Raw genomic sequence first — 23,033 nt, forward strand, 5'->3', positions numbered from 1 at the left:
CATGTAATTTTAATGCAGCCATGTTGATATTACATTAAATATGATCCAATAATGTAATTTTAAAAAATCAATAATAGAAAGATACCTGGAAAAATCTGCAAATATTTGGATAATGAAAACACACTTCTAAATAATCCATGGATGAAAGAAGTAATCAGTAGGAAAATAAAAAATTATTATGCACTTCTGAAAATAAAAATAAAATTAAAATTTCTGGGATGAAGCAAAAGAGGTACTCAGATGAGAATTTACACTACTAAAAGCTCATACTAGAAAAAAGCTGTCATTTAATGACCTCAGCTTCCACCATAAGAAACTAGAAAAAGAGCAAATAAAATAAAAAATAAGCTGAAGAAAAAAATGATAAAAAGTTGAATCAATGAAATAGAAAACAAAAATAGGAAAAAAGCAATGAAACCCAAAGCTGATTCGCTGAGGTCAATAAAATTACCCAAACTAATTAAAGGAGAAAAAAGGACATAAATTACCAACATCAGGAGTGGGAAAACTGGCATTACTACAAACATTAAAATGGTAATGGAGTGACGCTATGAATAATTTTATGTCAATAAATTTGATACATAGATGAGCAAACTCTTTGAAAGTCACAAACTACCAAAGCTCAGGGAAAAATAGAAAACCTGACTAGCCATAAAGAAACTGAAATTATAGTTTAACATTTTCACACACATAAAATTCCAGACTCAGACAGCTTCACCTATAAATTCTGACAAACATTTAAGGAGTAAGTAATACTAATTTTATACAAATTCTTTTGAAGAGAGATTAGTTCTGAAATCATTCTATTAGCCTTGTATTACCCTGATACAAAGATGTTACAAGAAAAGAAAACCACAGACCAGTATCTCTCAAAAAATAGATACAAAAATCTTTAAAAAATTTTAGCAAATTAAGTTCAACCATAAATTTAAAAGATTAATACATTACAGCAAAGTGGAGTCTATCCTTAGGAATAAACTTAAACAGCTGAAGTCAGTTTTTAAATATTTATCAATGAAATTTACTATATTAACAAACTGAAAAAGAAAAAACATCTTCTCAATAAATTCAGAAAAAATAAAGACAAAATTCAATATTAATGCATGATTTTTAAAAGACTTCATAAATTATAACAGGAGGTAATTTTCTCAATTTTATTAATGGTATCTATGAAAAATTTACTGCTAACATACACTTAATGGTGAAAGAGCAAATGCTATCTACTAAGATTAGGAATAAGGCAAAAATGTCCATTCTGCCCACTTGAATTCAGTATATTACTAAATATTCTAGGACAGTACAAAAAGCCAAAAAAAAAAAAAAGGCATAAAAAGCATCCAGATGGAAAAGAATAAATAAAACTGCCTTGACTGCAAATGATATGACTAGCTAATATAGAAAATCCTACAGAATCTACAAAAAAGCTATTAGAAAAAGGGCTTTATCATGAACACTAGAGACAAGATTAATATATAAATATTAATTGTATTTGTACATACTAGCAATAAATAATTGGAAATTGAAATTTTAAAAAGGAATACAATTTTAATAACATAAAAATATGAAATACTAAATGGATGAATTTGTTAAAACATGTACAAGACCTGCACACTTCCATTATAATTTATAGTCTTTTTTAAAATCATGAATATTGAGTTTTGTCATTTTTTTTTTAATTCATTGAAATCATCAAATGCTTTTTTCTTTTTTAGTCTGTTGATACAGTGAATTACAAAACATTGGTGAGATAAACTTTCAAAATACCAAATAAATGTAGACCTTAATAAATACAGAGACCATACTCATGGATTTGAACTGAACTCAGTATGTAGCAGATGTCACTTCTCCTCGATTAGAACTACAGATTCAAGGCAATCGCAGTCAAAATTTCAGTTAGCTTACTTATGGGATAGACAAGCCAACTCTAATTTATATGAAAATACTAAACAATTTTGGTAAAGAACAACAAAGTTAGAACTCATACTATTTAATTTCAAGACATTACAAATCTTCAGTAAACAAAACAATATGGTATTTGACCTAAAGACAGAAGCACAGAACAAAGGAAGATAAACATCCACAGCACAGAATGGAAGAAAAATGGAGAGTCTAGAAATAGATCCACATGTATATGGTCAATTAATTTTCAATGCATGTGCAAAGAAAATTCAAAAGAAAGAAAACAATTTTTCAACAGTTTGTGCGGGAACAATTAGTATGCATATGAAAAAAAAGAACTTTTATCAATAACTCATTCCACATATAAACGTTATTTCAAAATTGGTCACAGATCCAAATACTAAATGTAAAACTTTAAAATTTCTTAAAAAAAGAAAAAAAATGCAGGAAAATCTCTGACTGCAAGTTGAGCAAATATTTTTATATTTGAGTATAAATCTTTAAAAAAAAACTTAATTAAGTTGGGTTAATCAAATTAGGAATTTAAACCCTTCAAAAGACACCATTAAGAGAATAAAAAGAAGTGTGCAAGAAAGATCTAAGGCATCAGCTGCACTAAGGTCAGTTACTGCAGGAAGAAATTATCACTGAAAGTTAAAAATAATAGAAACAATTCTCTGAAAGTTGGCTCACTGGATGCACAAGAAAATGCAAAATAATGAGAGACAAGCTAAATATCTGACTCCTTTGTTATTTTTATCTGTAATAGTTAAAATGAAAACGGGGAAGGGAAGTAGCTCAGTGGTACAGCACATGCTTAGTAGCACAAGGTCCTGGGTTCAATCCCTAGTACCTCCATTAAAAAAAAGAAAACAGAAGGGCTCTTACTTCACCTCTGATTGACAGTAACAGCTTTATTGAGATATAAATCACATACCATACTATTCACCCATTTAAAGTGTGTAATTTTAGTATATTCATAGAGTTGTGCAAACATCAGCATAACCAATTTTAGAACATTTTTATCATCTCACAGGGACACTTGTTAGCAGTAGCCATTAATATCTAGCAGACACTCCCTGTTTCCTCTCCAAATATCCAGCCTTAATCAACAAGTAACATCTATTTTCTGTCTCTATAGAATTTTCATATAAATGGAATCATACGTGATCCTTCCTGAATGGCTTCTTTAATTAAGCATAATGTTTTCAAAGTACATCCATATCAGTATATATGCCCTTATATCAATACTTTATTTCTTTTTATTGACAAATATGCCATTGTACAGATATATCACATTTTATTTATCCTTCCACCAGCTGATCAACATTGGGTTGTTTCCTCTTTTTGGCCATTAAGAAAAATTCTGCTATAAACATTCATGGGTAAGTTTTTGTGCGGACACACATATTTTCATTTCTCTTCGGTATATACCTAGGAGAGAAACTGCTGGTTCAAAGAATATTTCTATCACCTTTTGAGGAACTAGCAGACTGTCATCAAAAGTGGCTGCACCATTTCACAATCTCACCAGCAGTGTGTAAGTGCTCTAATTTCTCTGGAACTTCACCAACACTTATTATTATCTGTCTTTTGATGATAGTCATCCTAGGGGGTGTAAAATTGTCCCTTTTTAAAATTTACATTCTGTTATTTAGTGGACTAAACAAATTTTTTTATCTCTCTGAAGATGTTATTTTACTAAGTTCTCTTTGTTCCCTGAATTGTCTCTATTTCCTTATGATTCATCTTTGTCAGTTATTCTGGATTTCTGCCTTTGTATTTGGAGGTATTTCACAAATGTCAATAATCACTGGCTGGCCTTTCTTTTTAACTGAAGTATAGTTGATGTACAATATTATATAAGTTACAGGTATATAGTGATTTACAATTTTTCTTTGCAGGGAGAGATAATTAGGTTTATTTATTTATTCTTAGAGGAGGTACTGGGGATTGAACACAAGACCTCATGCATGCTAAGCATGCACTCTAGCACTTGAGCTATACCCTCCCCACTGTGATTCACAATTTTTAAAGGATATATTCCATTTATAGTTATTATAAAATATTGGCTATCTCTCCTATGCTGTACAATATATCCTTACTTTATACATAATAGTTTGTACCTCTTAAACCCCTATTCCTATACCCTGCCTTCACTCTTCCCTCTCCCTACTAGTAACTACTAGTTTGTTCTCTATATCTGTGAGTCTGCTTCTTTTTTGTCATATTCACTAGTTTGTCATATTTTTTTAGATTCCACATATGATATGTGGTATTTGTCTTTCCCCATCTGACTAATTTCACTAGCATAATACCCTCTAAGTCCATCCATGTCACTACAAATGGCAAAATTTTCATTCTTTTTTATGGCTGAGTAGTATTCCATTGTGTGTGTGTGTGCGCGCACGCGTGCGCGCACACACACACACGTGACCTCTTCTTTATCCATATCTGTTGATTGACACTTAGGATACTTCCCTATCTTGCCAGTTGTAAATAATGCTGCTATGAACATTGGTGTGCAAATATCTTTTCAAATTAGTGTTTTCCTTTTTTCAGATAAATACCCAGGAGTGGAATTGCTGGGTCATATGGTAGTTCTATTTTTAGTTTTTTGAGAAACCTCCATACCATTTTCCATAGTGGCTGCACCAATTTACATTCCCATCAATGGTATACAAGGGTTCCCTTTTCTCCACATCCTCTCTTGTTATTTGTATTCTTTTCAATGACAGCCATTCTGATAGATGTGAGGTGATACCTCATTGTGGTTTTTGATTTGCATTTCCCTGATGATTAGTGATGTTGAGCATCTTTTCACGTGCCTGTTGATAATCTGAATGTCTTCCTTGGAAAAATGTTTATTCAGATCTTCCACTCTTTTTTTAATTGGTTTGTTTATTTTTTTGATGTTGAGTTGTATGAGTTCTTTGTATATTTTGGATATTAACACCTTATCAGATATATCCTTTGCAAACATCCTCTTCCATTCAATAGGTGGTCTTATTGTTTGTTGATAGTCTTCTTCACTGTGCAAACACTTTTTAGTTTGGTATTGTCCCATTTGTTTATTATTGCTTTTATTTCATTTACTCTAGGAGACAGATACAAAACAATATTGCTATGATTTAAGTCAAAGAGTGTTCTGCTTATGCTTTCCCCTAGGAATTTTATGGTTTCAAATCTTATATTTAGGTCTTTAATCTATTCTGAGTTTATTTATATACATAGTATTAGTGAATGTGCCAATTTCATTATTTCACATGTAGCTGTCCAGTTTTCCTAGCACCACTTATTGAAGAGACTCTTTCCTCCATTGTATATTCTTGTCTCCTTTGTTGTAGATTAATTGACCATAAGTCTGTAGTTTTATTTCTGGACTGTCTATTCTGTTCCATTGATCTATGTGTCTGTTTTTGTGCCAGCACCATAGTGTTTTGGTTGTTGTAGCTTTGCAGTATAATCTGAAGTCAGTGAGTGTAATATCTCAAGCACTGTTCTTCTTTTTCAATATTATTTTGGCTATTCAGGGTCTTTTGTGTTTCCCTACAAATTTAAAAATTATTTGTTCTAGTTCTGTGAAAAAAATGCCATTAGTATTTCGATAGGGATTACACTGAATCTGCAGAGTGCCATGGACAGTATGGTCATTTTAACAATATTAATTCTTTCAATCCAAGAACATAGTATACCTTTCCATCTGCTTGTGTCTTCAATTTCTTTCATCACTGTCACAGTTTTCCAAGTATAGGTCTTCTACTTCCTTAGGTAGGTTTATTCCTAGGTATTTTCTTTTTGATGTGATGATAAATGATAAATGGGATTGTTCCCATAATATCTCTTTCTGATAGTTAATTGTTAATGTATAGAAATGCAACAGATTTCTGTATATTAATTTTGTAACCCATAAATTCACTAAATTCACTGATGAGCTCCAGTAGTTTTCCGGTAATGACTTTCAGATTTTCTATGTATGCTATCACGTCATCTGAAAACACTTTTACTTCCTCCTTTCCAGTTTGGATTCCTTTTATTTCTTTTTCTTGTCTGATTGCTATGGCTAGGAAGTCCAATACTAAGTTGAATAAAAGTTGGCCATTCACATTTAAAACTCAAAAAACATACTCTGTTTATGAGTGAGGCTTCTGATGTATAGCCGCCTTGCTTTTCACTGGGAACCCCCATATATTAATACTTATAGACTTTTTTCCCTGAGCCATTTAGATTTTTCAGAGAAGATTATTTTACCTCCAGTCTGAGGCTTCTTTTATACCGGACTGCAGGGCCTCAAGAGACAGATCAAGAGTTGGTACTTCCACAATACAAGTATAAAAATGTTGACTTGAACCTTCTGATTTTTGACCTCACACCACATCTACTAAACACCCAACCTGGTATCACTGAGTCCAGATTCTCAATACTTTAATGTCTCCATACCATACACTTCCAGTTTTCAGGCTTGTGGGTAAAAGTTAGCTGCTTGATCACAAAAGAGACAGGGAAAGAGAAAGGGAGACAGGGTCTAATAGTCTGTTCTTACTTTAAAGAAATCTCCTTGTTTTTAGTTTCACACTTAAACACTGAATTTTGAAGTACCAAGTTCTTTCAAATCCAAAGACTTTCTTCAGTTCTGTAGGGTAGATAATCTCTCTTATCATCCCCATTTCTTTTTCAGGCACACAGATACTATTTCCATGCTCTATAACCTTCTTTAAAATTCTTCTGTTTCTATCTTCCCTCCTACACTTTGGTCTAAAAACCTTACACTTTAAAAACATGTCTTTATCAACATTTATGTTAACTTTTGAGAAGGACAGATATATGTATGAACATTAGCTATGTTTAACCTTTTTGCTTTTATTATGAAGAGTTTAATCAGCTGAAAATTGAACACAAGAGTAAAATTTACATATTAAATTCAAAATCCAAATTTTTAAAAATATTCTGTTCAATAAAAAATACGATTTTAAAATGGTTTTATCTTACTTGTCACAGCATGAACTTATCCAAAACATTTCTACTTACAAATTATTTGGGATTACTATAAATTCATTAAGTGACTTACCTCTTCTTTTCCTAATGCCACCAGAACTTCTTCCTTCAGTGGAATCACTACAGGAACAAAATGAAATAAAATTATACATATGCTTAGTTAACTCTCAAAAACCAAGAATTTGATTCTGTAGTTTCAAAGATACCCCCTTTTCTTTCCATTTATATATTATAGAACATTTAATAAAATGTGTACAGTTTCTATGAAATTAGTTTTATTTAACATCTTTACACATATAGCCAACTTAAATATAATTTTAATGTGACATTTATGCATTTTGTTTTTAGTGCCTTTTTATTTTCTCATTTTGTTTTCCCTATCCCTCAAAAAAAATTAATAATCTATAGCATGTTGCTTAAATAGTTTTCTGTGGTCATATGATTCTATGCATACATATATATTTGTATATATATATTTGTACATATACATATGAGGGTTATTGCTGGTTTTAAGAATAGGATCATATCATACACATTATTTGTATTGTCATTCAACAAAACTCCCCATGGGAATCCTTTCTGTTCATTTGGTATAAGTCTAATTCATAAATTAAAACAAAAAAATTTTTAAGGGGAGGTAATTAGGTTTATTTATTTATTTATTTAAATGGAGGTACTGGGGATTGAACCCAGGACCTCACACATGCTAAGCAGGCACTCTACCACTTAGCTATACACTCCACCTAATTCATACTTTTTTATGCTGCATTATATTCCACAGAGTGAATATACCATAATGTATTAAGTAATTCTGCTGTTGACTGAGCTATGACTTTGTGTCTAATTTTTAGCAACAAAAAACAATAATGCAGGAAGCATTCTCTTATTTGTGTCTTTAATACTGGTGCTTTCATTTCTGTGGGACAGATTCCCAGAAATGAAATTTCATAGATTAAAATGTGTATTTTGAATTTTAAAACAGGATGCTGGATTCTTGTTTTAAAATTTCCTAGGAGCAATAAATAAGATACTATAAAGACTTCTAAAATTTTTGCCAGTCTTACGAGCATAAACTAAGAGTTCATTGTAATTCTGGTAGCAAAATCAAACCCTTACACTTGGAAAAGTTCAACCCTTAAACTTAAAAAAGTTTACCTTTCCTAATAAAGTGCTATTGAAAATTTCACAAATGATATGTTACTAAAAACTTTCTAAGCTATCTGCTATTCTAGAGGATCTTTTAACAGGAAAAAGCTATGTGCTTCATAGGCCCTATATTTGAATTAATTATAGGCAGCCCCAGGAAGGCTATACAATGAAAAGGATACTAAGAACATAAAGCTTAAAAATCTCCCTCTTGGCCAGTGTGGCCAAAAGTAGCATTTCAATATTCATTCAATCATTTCAACCAGTACAATATGGCAGGCTCTAAGAATATAAAGATTTTAGAAGTCTTTCCAGTATGGTAGCCTATGGGACTCGCAACCCTAAGCACAGTAGGTATTTGACCAACAGATCAATGTGTTCAGTGTTACCAGTACAATGTGTGTATGTAAGGGGTGATGATAGTTAGAAAAATAAAAATTTAAAATTTTCTGACATACAGCATTCAAAAGAATAAAGTACTTAAGAACAAATTTAACTCAGGAGGCAAAAAACTTGTGTACTGAAAACTACACAATGCTGACAAAACAAATTAAAGACACACCAACAAATAGAAAAAAAAATCATGTGTTCAAGGATTATAAGACTTAATATTTAATATTAGGATGTCAACACCAAAGCAATATACAGAGTCAGTAAAATTCCTATCAAAATCCCAATTATTTTTTTTGTAGAAATAGAGAAATCCTTCCTAAAAGAACAAAGTTGAAGGTCTCATATTTCCTATTTCAAAACTTACTGAAAAGACATAGTAATGAAAGCAATGTGCTACTGGCATAGAGACATACATATACAGACCAATGGAAAAGAATAGAGAGCCCAGAAATAATAATTCTTACTGTGTGATCAATTGATTTTTGACAAGAGTGCTAAGACAATTCAATGCGGGAAAGAACAGTTTTCTCAACAAAACTACTGGGAAAACTAGGTAATACATACGCGAAAGAATGAAGTTGGACCTTCAACTTTTAAGTTTAAACATTTCTAGAACTAAAAAAAAACCTGATCAAGAGATAAAAAGTTTATTATAATAAAGTAGTGGATTGGTGATAAAGGCCTAAAGTAAATCTGTGGCAGTAGGGCTCAGTATTTACAGACTATATGTGAAATACGAAAAATCTAGAAGTATCTAGAAGGACTTTTAAAATCATGGCTGATCAAATAGATCCCATTCAGTGGGTCAAGGAATGGAGATCAATTCATGAATCTGAGGCATCTGTAGAATAATTCGGAAAGGATATCTAGAAGGTAGAGGGATATGTAAAGTGTGATGTTACAAAGAAGTTTGATTTGGATATATAGACTTGAGAGTTGTTACAATTCTACGTCCTTTCCCCATTCCTCCACCCTTTCCCACCCTGTCTAAATGCATAATTTGAAATCCTAATCCCCAATACCTCAAAATGTGAATGTATTTGGAGCTAGATCTTTAAAGAGGTAATTAAGTTAAAATGAGGTCATCATGGTAAGCCCTACTCAGTTATGACTGGTGTTCTTATACAAAGAGATTAGAACACAGACAGGTGACCCTGTTAAGACACAGGGAGAAGCCTCAGAAGAAATCATCCCTGCAAGCACCTTAATCCTGGACTTCTAGCCTCCACAATAATGGGAAAATAAATTTCTGTTGTTTAAGCAACCCAGTCCATGCTACTTTGTTATGGCAGCCCTAGCAAGCTAATATAGAAGTCTAATACAAATATAACACATAAAAATAGAAGCAGAAAATATAATCCTGAAAGAGCATAAAAAGAAAGAAGTGAAAAAAGCTGAATGTAGTCATTTGGAAAACACCAACATTTTAACAACAGAGTATGAGTAGTCACTGAGATGGTCAATATAATGCTAGAGGAGGCAATATGATACACAGTTGAATGTAAATTAAAATCACAATTGTATATAGGTACCTAGCAGAAGTGCTAAAATTAAAAAGATTACTAGATGGTAGTGAAGACATAGAACAGTGGTGGACATTGGCATGAATATAGTAATTGAAGAAAAGAATGCAGATAAAATTGTCTAGGAAGAGAATGAGGAGAAAAGAATTCCAATAACTGGAATAGAGAAAGATAAGCCTACAAAAGAAACTAAGAAAGGAAGTAGGGGGAACTAAAGGAAAGGAGACAGGGGACAGGAGAAAGAAGGGAGACATACAAAAAAATAAAAAGGGTGCAATCTATACAGAAGATCAAATACAGATGTAAAAATGCAACAGAGAAATGTAGGCTTTCATAAGACAAAAATATCTTCTATTATTATAACTACAAATTTTTAAGTCATCTTTTTTTTCTCCACTAAAAGCAAAAATATAGTTGGCCTCAGTTGGACAAGTCAAAAGGCAACATAAAATCTATGTGGCCCTTATGTAAATAAGCATCTAAAAGAATTTCTCTCTTCCACTAGGTAAGTTTCATTCATTAAGAAACAATTTACAGTTTCTACTGGAGCATATAAAACAATGATGGCTATTAGTAAAGTCTCCATAATCAAGATTACTATACTCTAATGTGAGACAGATACATTCATCTATAATAATAAAATAAGCATAAAATAATATATGTAAGAAAAGAAAATTAAGGTGACATCCTAATATCAATGGAATTTAGGTAATTTCAAGAAAGCTAAATGGATCTTGAATTCTTGTGACCATTAAATTAATTCACCATTAATTTGTTCACAAAAATATAAACCTAAAAATAAGAATCTTACTTTCAGGAGTTTCTTTCCGCCATTGACTGAGTTCAGAAGTCAAACATTTCACTTGCATAATTAATAATGACAGCTATGAAACAAAACAAACAAGGGAATAAAACAGTCACTTCTTGTATGTATTCATAGATGAAAGTGTAGAGTCTTAATTCTTTAATACAAGTTCCTAACACATATGGCTAATATAACAGCCATCTAAACTATTAAAAAGTATCACTCCAAACAGAATTTTTGCTTTAAACTACACTAATTATAGCTCATCAACTGCCATTATGCTAGTGATACAGTATTAAAAACGATCAATTCTAACTTCACCATTCAACCTTAAAGAACCTGAGTACATTAAGTTTATTCCCTATGTTAATATTCTTTAAAAATATGTTATTTCTTGCCAATGTTTTTTAGACAAATTTGGTTTGAAGATGCTCTTTTTCCTCTCTATGCATTTTCAGAAAACTTGCAAATATATTAATCTGAGTAGCTAAAAATAAATTTAAACACATACATAGAGACAATTATAAAATGAGACTGGTTCCACAAGTCACATATAAAAACCAGTTTTACAGCACAATAATTTGTTAATTGGTGTACCCCTTTAGTCAAAGATAAATTATGATAAATTTTTTGATATTAGGTAGTTCTAATCACTATAATTTTGATCATTACAAACCTATGTGATATATCTGTTGTCCGATTAGACCATGAAATTAAAATCTATGTATGCTTAAAGTTAAATTTCAGAACATTTATCTCTTCTATATAATTCTTATAGGTAGCAAAACAGATCAAAAATTCACATTTCAGAAATGCAGTAAATATTCCTGTAAAAGGACACTAAAAGGACACCAAGTCCTGTCTTTCTTTAACCAATTTTTATGATACAGAGTTCTAAGACCCTGCTCCCGATCATAATACTGTCTGTTGAACAGTCAGAGGAAAAAAACCTAGTCTCTTTGAAAGGTTTAATTATATAAAAATGCATTTCCATGCATTAAAATTTTTACAAAACAGAGTTTAATATTATTTTCTTATAGATAATTAAATAAGAATGTAAAAAAGTTTTTTGTGAACTATAAAGTGATTTATAAATGTTTATTATTACTAGAAAAAATTCTTAAAAAGCAGTATTTAAACTAGGCAAAACTATCACAACGAAAAGGAATCTACATCACTTTTCCTGAATATATTAGAATGAAATATATAAAATTACTGGTACTTATTTTTTAACCTATTAAAAAACTGTAATTTCAGTTTAATCTCATACTATACCGATGAAACACAGCTCTTACCTTGCTAAAGCCCAGCTAAAGCAAACACCCAAATTATTTCTGACCCTGCTATAAAATTCAACCCTTTCTAAAAAAGAAAATAACAGTAGTATTTCTAAAATGATTTAAACACAATTTTTTTTAATCTTGCCATTTTCCCACTTAAATATCTAACTTCTTGCTTTAGAAAATGGATTGAGTTTTAATATGGAAGCTTTGGAGTTAATAGGTATGCAGAAAAGAGTTAAAAAGTAAGCCTGAGATTATCTGTAAAGGCTTGCTTGCAACGGTGGGCCCTGGCTTGCATCTGGGAACCTAGATCTTGAGATGGTTCCCACCAACCTAACTGATAAGAGTAGTTCACTGTACAAAAATTTAATTTATGCTGAACACCTGCTTTCCTTCCAAGAGTCAGGTATTTTGACAACTGCTAGGCAAAGAGTACCTATATGACTACCCCCCGACAAAAACCACTGGGCTCTGAGTGTCTAATGAGGTTCCCTGCTAGACAACATTTCACACTTGTCACAACTCCTGGGGTAATTAAGCATATCTTATGTGACTCCACTGGGAGAGGGCTCCTGAAAGCTTGTTCCTGGTTTCCTCTGAATTTCACCCCATGCTTCTTTTCCCTTTACTGATTTTACTCTGCATCATTTCAATGTAATAAATCTCAGCCATTAGTATGACTATAAACTGAGTCCCATGAGTACTCCTAGAGAATCATTAAACCTGGAAATAATCTTGGGGACACTGAAGACAGTAGGAAAAGACAATCTGTGGATTCTTTAGATAATGTTATTATTGACTATCTCAGGATACTGATTAGTCACAACTACATAAGGAGATAGAGTCAAAACCAGTGTTTGGCTTACTGCCTGAAAATTATTGAGGAAACTTACAGGCTTCATCCCCGTAATTCTGATTCAGTAGGTCTCAATTTCTACAAGAATGACATTTCCAAAGGAAACCAGATGATAATTTATATGTTGTATGTTTTTCCAAATACAATATTTAGTTTTACGTTGTATAACAGAACACTTTATTTATCGATATACAATTTTTTCTTTTTACAAAAGCTAGCTTAATTTTTTATCACAAATTTTTGAAGATCTGGTGTAATAGGCTCTTCCAAAAGTGACAAAGTAGGTTTTTCCCCCATTTCTTTCTCTATCTCTCTCATTCTCATTTATTACTGAGTATTATTACACTCATATATTTTTATGTTTTCGTATCATTATAATCAATTGAAGCCATTATTTCTTTTGATGCTCAAAGGATACCAAATTTGGACTGCAAGAGTCCCTTTAATTGGTTCCTTTGTCTTCTGACATGCTCCTACCAGTTTTGGAGAACTTTTATGGGAATTATTTGTACTCTGTTCTTAGACGTTTAGTCACGAAAACATTTTAATCTATTTGGTCAAATACATCTAAGTTTACTTTTACAATATCTAGTTTTCTATTATTAGCCAAGACGTTTTCTCCTGTACCTACCTAGATTGCATAAATAGTCTCAAGCTTTTGTTATAAGATTTTTACAGCAATCTATCTAGAACTTATGTTTATATAATGAAAGAGAGAAGTCTAATTTTATTTTCTCCCAGAAGGATATCTAGGTGTACCACCATCATTTATCAACTAATTCATCCCTTTCGCAAAGATTGAACTATCACCTTTGTCATATTCTAAATTCTTAATCTGTTGCACTGATCCACTAGTATATTCCTAAACTAATTCCATAGGTCTTTGATTATTAAAGTGAATATCTTAATCCTTTTTTTAAGCTTAGGGTAAAACTAGTTAAGATTCCACTTGGACAGTAAAATAACTGGCTACTGCATCTAACATAAAGTAGGATGGTCTTCATTCTAATTTTTAACAAGGTACCATAATAGCAGCCAATGAGCAATTCACTCAAAGTTAAATGTATACGGTTGTTAGATAAACAATAAAGAAAATATTATCTTATTTATTTATAACATCTTATTCAAAAAATTTTAGAATACTTCTCTTAAATCAGAAAGAGTAGAAATCTTCCAAATCATTAGGCATACAGGTATTAACAAAGCTATTATACTTGGCATAAATATAGATGGACACACTTCTTATCTAAACACAATGAATTCCACTTACCTATTTTTTAGGAAGAACAAAAGGATTCATACCTGAGCATTTGAATCAGTGAGTGTCTCAGTTCCAACAAGTGATAATTTATTCTGACACTTGATTTAAAAAGTAAAGAAAAACAAGTCACACACTATATAACCCACAGACAATTTCCTTTCCCTGTCCTTTTATATCAGTCAGTGTAATATTCCACTAAAACAATACACAAATATCTGATGTAAGAGAAAAGTTTGTTTAAATTCCTCACTTCCTAAGCAAGAAGATCAGGAAGGCAGCCAAACAAGGTGAATACATCAAAAGTAAAAGTAGATAACAGACTCAATACAGAATGAAAAAATGAGCATTGAAAAAAAAAAACAAACTAACAACTTGAGTGAATTAGAAACTATACAATGGAAAAATGGGAAATATAAAAAAAAAGAGAGAAAGCACTATAGAAAAATTAGAAAAGAGGTAAGAAGATAGTTAAGATCACAAGAAAATAAAGCCTTCAGGAGACATTGCTTCTTTTCCATTAAAAAAAAAACCCCACAATTGTTAAGTGATTTATATCTGTGTAAAAATATGGACAATTTAAATTTTGTGTTTATTTTTAGTTGCAGTAAAATTTGTTACTTTTAAATTTAAATTTCTGTATTAAAAAAATTTTCAAAAGTAAAAAAACAAGATTATATAAAGTATCTTCAAAATACAGTCATGATCCAGTGTACCAAGGTTATATGTTAAAAAATAATTTTAAAAAAAGGAAAAAAACCCACTAACCTGCCTTAACTTTACTGGGAAGAATATGATCCAAAAAATGTCTATGGCCTATATCATACATTACACTACTTTAAGTACAACAAATTTTTACAAGCATACAGTGTACCAGAAGTGACTCTATCTCATTAACTTAGAAAATGTACACACCTTTCAAACACAACATTTTCTAAATTAAATCATACTTCCACTTAAACTCCCTAAGTATGTGTTCTCCCCTTTCTATATATATATTTTAATTTGTTTTAATTTTTGTTGGTAGAGGTAATTAAATTTATTTTATGTATTTTAATGGGAACCCAGGACCTTGTGCATGCTAAGCAGGCACTCTACCGCTGAGCTATACCGTCCCCACCTCTATGTTCTCTATCTTAGGAAATAACCCTACTGACCACTCAATGGCCCAAACCAGGAACCTAAAACTATCTGTAATTCCCCCTCCTCAGTCCACAACAATTAACCTTCAAGTCCTTTTGGTCCAACTTCCTTAATATCTCTTGAATCTATTCTTCTATTTGCAATGACAGGATTGAGCCTTTCAGTACTTCTTACCAGGACTACTACTAGAGCCTCCTGAAGGCTCTACCTGTAGTCTCACTCTTCCATATTCCATCTTTTCCAAAATCACCAGAGTAATTTTCCCAAACCTCAACATATATCTTCATGTTTATAATTCTTTACTAATTTACCATAATATCCACTCAACAAAATGAGTCCTAATTTACATAAGTCAAACTATTCTACTTAGAGTTCTCTAACCTCTTCCAACCATTATATATTTTGTCCTTTCTGCTTTGTATTCCCCCATTTTCACAGGCTAATTCCTATTTATCCTTTAGAAATGAATTGAGTCATTTAGATAGCTTTTAGAAAGCTATCTTTGACTCCTTCAGTCTAGGCTTGGTACTTCTCCTAAGTACACACATATTCTTTGCACTTTAACACAATACTTCTAATATAATTGCTATTGCCTCCTTAGATGATAATCTCCTTGAGGGCAAGGATTGCCATAATTTTTTCTCTTTCTACAGCTTACCTAGTATAATGTTTCTTGAATGAAAGCATATAGGTCTAAAAACTATATAAATATATATCATAATCTAATGGCTTTCAAGAACCAGCACTATTATTTCTTTCCTAAGTCTACTGTTGAAATGGAATTAATTTTTATAGTAATTAATATATCACTTTCATCTCTTGATACTTACTTCTTCCATATCTTTCCACATTTCTTCACATTTTTTAATAAGTTCCTCTTCAGCATCTGTAACATCTTCCATATCTGTAGTACTATCTGGATCTAGATCTTGCTGACTCAATGACATGTGCTTGTGACTTTCTCAACCTTATAAGAAAACCTAAAGTAAAAATTGTTCATTTAACAGTATTTGTTGAATACCCATGACCTGCCAGATACTCACCTGGGAGCTAAAAATGTAACAGTGAACAAAGTGGACAAAAACCCCTCCTACCACTGAGTTTACAGTCTAGTTGAGAAAAACAATAAATTTAAAAGATTAAAATATATATACTATTGTAAATCAAATAATTTATAAGTACTGTGAAGAAAAGAAAGGCAGGGAAGAAAAACATAGGGAGTGCTGAGACAAGGGCAATGTAATTTTACATAAGGTGGTCATGTAAGGTCAATGAGAAGTTGACAACTAAGCAAAAACATGAAGGAGAGAGAAAAGTAAGACATGGATATTTAGGGGAAGAGATACTGGTGAGGGAACTGCAAGTACAAAGGCCTCGAGGTAGGAATATGACTGCTGTGTTCCTGAAGCAGTAAAGTTGCCAATGTGATCAGAGCAGACTAAGTAAGTCAGAGAATACAAGATGAGGTCAGAGAGACAATAGGATGAGATCATGTGGGCTTCACGGGCCATTTTAAGAACTGAGGCTGAGATGTTAAGTGATTAGACGGTTTTGAACAGAGAAATGACATGATTTGAATTACACTTTAACATAATTCTGGTTAACTATAGCCAGTAAAGAGAGAGGCAAGAAAACCAGTTAGAAAGCTACTGCAATGATCCAGGTAAGATGGGAACCAGAATAACACTGAGGTGGTACAAAATGTCCAAGTCTAAATATATTAAGATACAGTCACCATGATTTCCTAACAGTCTGTATACAAAGTGTCAAAGAAAAAGATGAATCAATTATTATTTTAAAAGCTTGGGCCTAAGCAATTAGAAAAATGAAGATGCCAATTACTGAGATGAAGAAGATGGCAGAAGAAAATAGATTCAGCAAGACATGAGGGAGTGCTGATGAAGAATTCAGTTTAGGACATGCTAAATTTAAGGTGTCTATTAGTGGAGCTGCTAATTAGTCAACTGTGTGTGTGTGTGTGTGTGTGTGCACGCGCACACGCATGTATGTGTGTGTGTGTATATATATATATATATATATATATGTTTGAAGTTCATGGGAAAGTTTCGAGCTAGAATTTGAGAGTTATTCCCATCCAGATACTTAAAGCCATGAGGCTGGGTGAGATCAGAAAAGAAAGAGTGTACAGATAGAAATGAAAAGAGTTCCAGACCTGGACAGATTAAGGAGATGAGGAAGAACTACCTAAATAATGTGAGGAATGACCAGTAAGGTAAGAGGAAAAACAAAACTGTGATAGCCTGAAGTCCAAGACAAGTGTCCAAGGAAGGAATAATGAACTATCAAATACTAGTGATAAGTAGGTCAATAAGATAAATACAGAGAATTGACAATTTACTTGACAATATGGATAGGGGACTGTATTTTCCAAAAATAGTCACAACAATAGTTCAGGTTGTCATTCCTTATTCAGAGGCAGAGCCTGTTAGCCCTGAATCTGAGAATGAGTTTCTGACTACTTTTATGAATAGAATACAATGGAAGTGTTGTCACATGACTTCCAAGACTAAATAATAAAAGGCTTACATCTGTCTGTCTCTCTCAGAATACTCACCCTTGCAACCCACCCACCATGCTGTGAGGAAGCCCAAATTAGCACAGATGTTAGGGCTAACTAACATTTAGCCCCTCTCCAAGTGGAGAAGCCCACACAGAAAGGATAGGTTCCCAGACAAAAGATAGCATCAACCACCAGACATGCACGTGAACAAGTTTTCTAATGATTCAGCCCACAGGCTTTGAGTCTTCTAGACAAGGACCCAGACATTGTGGAGCAGAGACACAATGTGTGTCCTGCTGTGTCCTGCCTGAATTCTTGATGCAAAGAATCACTGAGCATAATAAATGGTTGTTTTATACCTCAACGTTTTATAGAAATTTGTCACACAATTTCATTAAAGTAAATACACAAAAGTGAAGGCTATTCTTAACCTTTATAAAGTAGTTTCAGTAGAATGGTGGAAGCCTGACTGGAGTTGATTCAAGAGAGACTAGAAGGCAAGGAACTATGGCAATCCAGTATATAACATTTTCAAAATTTTTTCTATAAAGGAGAAATTAGTCACCAGCTGGAGGGAGATATTGGGACAAGAGAGTTTTTTTTTTTTTAAGATGGAGGAAAATACAGCATTTTATATGATACACTAAGAGAAGGAAATAATGCTGATGCAGGAGATAAAGAAGAGGAAGGAGAAGAATTGGATCTAGTACACAAGTAGAGGGCTTGGTTTAAGATAGATGTATATACAGTTAACGGAAGGTAGACAGAATATTAGGGGCACAGATACAGGTAGGTGAGTACATGTGTTGGTAGCAGCTTGTGGAAGTTCTGCTTGGATTGCTTCTTTTTTTTTTAAATGAAATGGTAACTAAGGCCATCAGCTATGAATGAGGGTGGGGAAAAAGCACTGGAGGTTTAAGAACGAAAAAAAAAAGTGGATAAAATAGATGTATGAGAGTGGGAGAGAGTGAAACAGTAGGATTACTGCATAGCATTAAAGGCCCAATTGAGATTAGTTGCCATGAATTTAAAGTGAAACTAGAACATGGATGTGTGTTTCCTCTACAGTGTAGGAGCATAGGTGCAGACAGAGACAAAGTGAAAGAATGACAAAGTCTCTCAGGTATGATCATAGGACCAACTAGCTAAGATAAGATGGAGAATATAATCACTGGAGGAAAGGAGGTCAAGAAAAAGAGAGGCCACATTACTGGAAAGACATGGATATTAAAATCAAGATTTACAATAATAGTGTGACAGAGGGTGACAGTGAGTCAGGAGCTAAAAATCTTCAAGGAATGAAGAAGCACGACAGTCTTGTTAGATAGATAACTGCTGCAAGGAGGAATGACAGCTGGTAGAGTTTGATGGCGTAAGATTCAAAGTTGGGTAATTTTAAGGAGATGAACAGAGCAAATAAAAAACAATGAGGACATCTATCCCACAACACGAAATGCAAACCAGAATAACCTACTCCCTGAAATTTTTTTTATATGGAACTTAAGTTTTATATTGCTTAATAATCAACTATTTATCAACAGAGAGGTTTTAAAGAAGACATAAAAAGAGAGCTATGTCATAGATTAGAGGACTCAATATTGTAAAGATGTTAATTCACTCCAAGTTAATCTATTGAATCTATTTTAAAATTCTAAAAGTTTGTGTTTGTTTTTGTGGTACTTGACAAGCTAATTCTAAAATTTATACGGAAGTGCAAAGGGCAAAAAACAGCCAAGATCCTCACGAAGAATAAGATGGGAAGACTTGCCCCACCAGTTGTTAAACTTATTATACAAAATGTTAACACTAAACATCTTACTTGCTGTACACAAAAGATATAGTGAAGTTCACAAAGCCATAAACAGTCATGAATAATTTCAAAATATTTTTAAGCAAAAAAGTTAATCATAAATATTTGTTTTAAATATATCTCAGTTTAGAATTTAAGTGCAAATTGATCTTTCCCCACTTTGTAGAATACTAACCAATAAAATACATTATCAGTACACAAAAGTAACTTGAAACTTTGTGTGTGCATGTAGAAATATATTCAACAAGTTAGCTGAAATGCAGCTCAGTGGAGTATGAGAACATAAATAAACAAAAACATTTAAGGATTTAAATTTACCCCTTCCCTTTAAACTATTTTTCCGGAAAGAGAACAAGTCAATCTTTTGAGGCCCTCAGTTAGTATTTCAATTTTCAACCACTTACTGAAGAACAATATTGTTGCTATATTTAGGGATACTATGCCATACAAACTTAAAAGATCTAACACTAATTAAAGAACCTCATACTATTACTGGAAAAAGACTAATATATATGAAATAAAGTAACAGAAAGTACCCATGTAATTCTAAGCTGTATTCATTCTTAATGTGTGCCATTTGTCAGACACTATGGCTATAGCAGTGTAGGTGAAAAAGTCTCTGTCCTCATGGAGCTTACATTCTCACTGAGAAGAGACAATATAAACAAATGCACAACTAAATAGCCGACAGGATTTCAGGTAGTTGGAAGTGCTATCATGTGGTAAATTTTACAACATAGACTACAAGTGCTTTCAGAATTGAGGATAGAGAAGATGAGAGAATGCTACCTGGAAGAACAAATGGCTTAGTACAGTGCTTGGTACACAGTACCAGCTCCCTAGAAATGATAATGATCATTATTATCATTGTTTGATAACAATGCTATCCCTCATGATGTTTGCCATAGGCTCTAACAGATGAGAAGCTGTAAAAGTGAAACCTGCATTTGCTGTGAAGATGCTCTCAAGGCATTAAAAACAAGCCTGGAGGCAAGTATGAGCATGGAAAATTTGTGAGACACAAAAGAAACTGAGTAGGTAGGGTGGGTCAAAAATGGGAGTCTTTAAAATTTAGGAAAAAATAAAAACCTTTAACAAGTGCTTCCTATGGGCAGTTCTTTCCTTGTATCTGGTGTCTACCTCAAAACTAAAGTAGAGATTTACTGGTTTGAAATACGGAACCAGAAGGCTTTTGAAAGCATCATTTTAGGAAGGGCATTTTACAAGTTACATGTAATGAATAAAAAGAAGAAATTAAAATGGTAAATTTTATACATAGATCAACAGAACAGAATAGGGAGCCCAGAAATAAACTCACACTTATATGGTCAGTTAATTTACAACACAGGAGCCAAGAATATACGGTATGATGGGGAAAGGAGAGTCTCTTCAAAAAACGGTGTTGGGAAAACTGGAGAGCACATGCAAAACAAAAATTAACTCAAATTGGTTTAAAGACTTGAATGTAGGATCTAAAACCATAGGACTCCTAGAAGAAAACATAACTGATAAGCTCCCTGACATCAGTCTTGGTGATGATTTTTGGGGGTTTGGCAACAAAAGCAAAAATAAACAACTGGGACTGTATCAAACTATAAAGCTTCTTCACAGCAAAGGGCACCATCAACAAAATGAAAAGGCAACATACTGAATGGGAGAAAATACTTGAAAATCATGTATTTTCAACAAATCTGAAATGAGGCTAATATTCAAATCTGAAATGAGGCTAATATTCAAAATACATTAAGAACTCATGCAACTCAATACCAAAAACATTATGATTTAAAGATGAAAAATAATCTAAATAGACATTGTTCCAAAGAAGACATACAGATGGCCAACAGTTACAAGCAAAGGTGCACAACATCATCAGGTAAATACAAATCAAAACCACAAAGAGGTATCACCTCACACCTGTTAGAATGGCTATTATCCAAAAGATAAGAAACAAGTGTTGGCAGGGGGTAGAAAAAAGGGAACCCTTGTGCACTATTGGTGGGAATGTAAACTGATAAAGCCACTACGGAAAATAATATGGAGGTTCTGCAAAAAGTTTAAAATAGGACTACCAAATGATTCAGCAATTTCACTTCTGGGTTATTTAGCCAAAGAAAATGAAAACATTAATTCAAAAAGATATATGCAGCCCCATGTTCATTGCAGCATTATTTATAATAGCCAAGATACGGAAACAACTTAAGTGACCATCCTCTGATGAAAAAAGAAAATGTAAAATACATAGATGGATAAATATTATTCAGCAGTAAAAAAGAATGAAATCTTGCCAGTTGCAACAACAGGGATAGACCTTGAGGGCATTGTGCTAGGTGAAATGTCAGAGAGAGAAAGATATACCGCATAATTTCACTTCCATGTGCAATCTAAAAATAAAAACAAAGAAAAAAAAAAAAACTAAGCTTATAGAACAGTTTGATAGTTGCCAGAAAAGGGGGCAGGAGGCGGGGTGGGAATGGATGAAGAGAGCTGAAAAGTACAAACTTATAGTTATCAAATAAATAAATCATGGGGATATAATGTTCAACAAGGTAACTATAGTTAATAATACTGTATTGCATATTTCAAAGCTGCTAAGAGAGTAGGTCTTAAAAGTTCTCACACAGAGAAAAAAAATTCTGTAGCTATGTAAAGTAATGGATGTCAGACTTACTGTGGTGATCATTTCCCAATACTAATACTAAATCATTATGCTGTACACCTGAAACTAATATAACGTCAATTAAATCTGTTTTTTTTAAGCTGGTAAATTTTGGTGTGTGTGTGTGTGTGTGTTTGTGTGTGTGCGCGCGCGCGCACCACAATTTTAAAAAATGTTTTTAAAGAAGAGAGCTTAAGTCCAAATGGACATTAAGAGATGGAAATCTAGACCAGGGTGAAGGCAAAAGGGAGAATGGTCCTGCCCCGGCCACTTAGGTTACCGGGCGTTTTCTGCCTCGCCCCTCCCCCCGCCAAACAGTAACAAGCGGGCACACTTTCTTTAGAGCGTGAAACAACCAAGAAGCTCAGGAAAAAAGACATGTTTGGAGCACCTGAAAGGAGGACCGCCAAGTTAAACAGTTCTTTCAATTCCCCACCCTTCTTTCTCCCCGAACAGGCTGGGGTTCTACAGCAGGAGAAGAGAGGGACTCAAGGCCTGGCTGGACGTCTGGCATCCATCCTCCGAGGTCAGCCCCCTCCATAACGCGGGAACTGCCAACCCTGACCGCAAATTTCAACCGTTAGGCCTCTCCCCTGCCCGCCGCTTACCACCACAGCCGTGCGGACTTCAGGTCGCCTCAGCCTACGCGAGACGCGGCTCCACCGCCCAGGAACGCGCGCGCTGCTTGCTGATTGGATCTGCTCCCACCCACCCCAGCCAATCCCGGAACTCGCTCGGCCGCTGA

At 33.2% G+C, this 23,033-nt stretch overlaps 1 protein-coding gene across 3 annotated transcripts in view; it reads right to left on the reverse strand.

Moving 5' to 3' along the window:
- Positions 1-22,992, reverse strand: part of CENPK (centromere protein K) — a 31,305-nt gene extending 8,313 nt beyond the window's left edge. The window contains exons 1-5 of one of the 3 annotated variants that reach the window (XM_045512416.2): positions 22,897-22,992; positions 16,132-16,281; positions 14,203-14,259; positions 10,768-10,840; positions 6,968-7,014 (exon numbers count right to left, since the gene is read on the reverse strand). In XM_045512416.2, coding sequence (XP_045368372.1) covers positions 6,968-7,014; positions 10,768-10,840; positions 14,203-14,259; positions 16,132-16,248 — 294 coding nt within the window. In that variant the 5' untranslated portion in view covers positions 16,249-16,281; positions 22,897-22,992. Of the gene's footprint in view, positions 1-6,967; positions 7,015-10,767; positions 10,841-14,202; positions 14,260-16,131; positions 16,282-22,679; positions 22,840-22,896 lie in introns of those variants that run through there. The other 2 variants (XM_074359057.1, XM_010949378.3) reach the window with 2 other exon arrangements.
- Positions 22,993-23,033: the final 41 nt, after the last annotated feature.

This window comes from Camelus bactrianus, chromosome 3, assembly GCF_048773025.1.
Source record: "Camelus bactrianus isolate YW-2024 breed Bactrian camel chromosome 3, ASM4877302v1, whole genome shotgun sequence".
Classification (NCBI taxonomy): Eukaryota; Metazoa; Chordata; class Mammalia; order Artiodactyla; family Camelidae; genus Camelus; species Camelus bactrianus.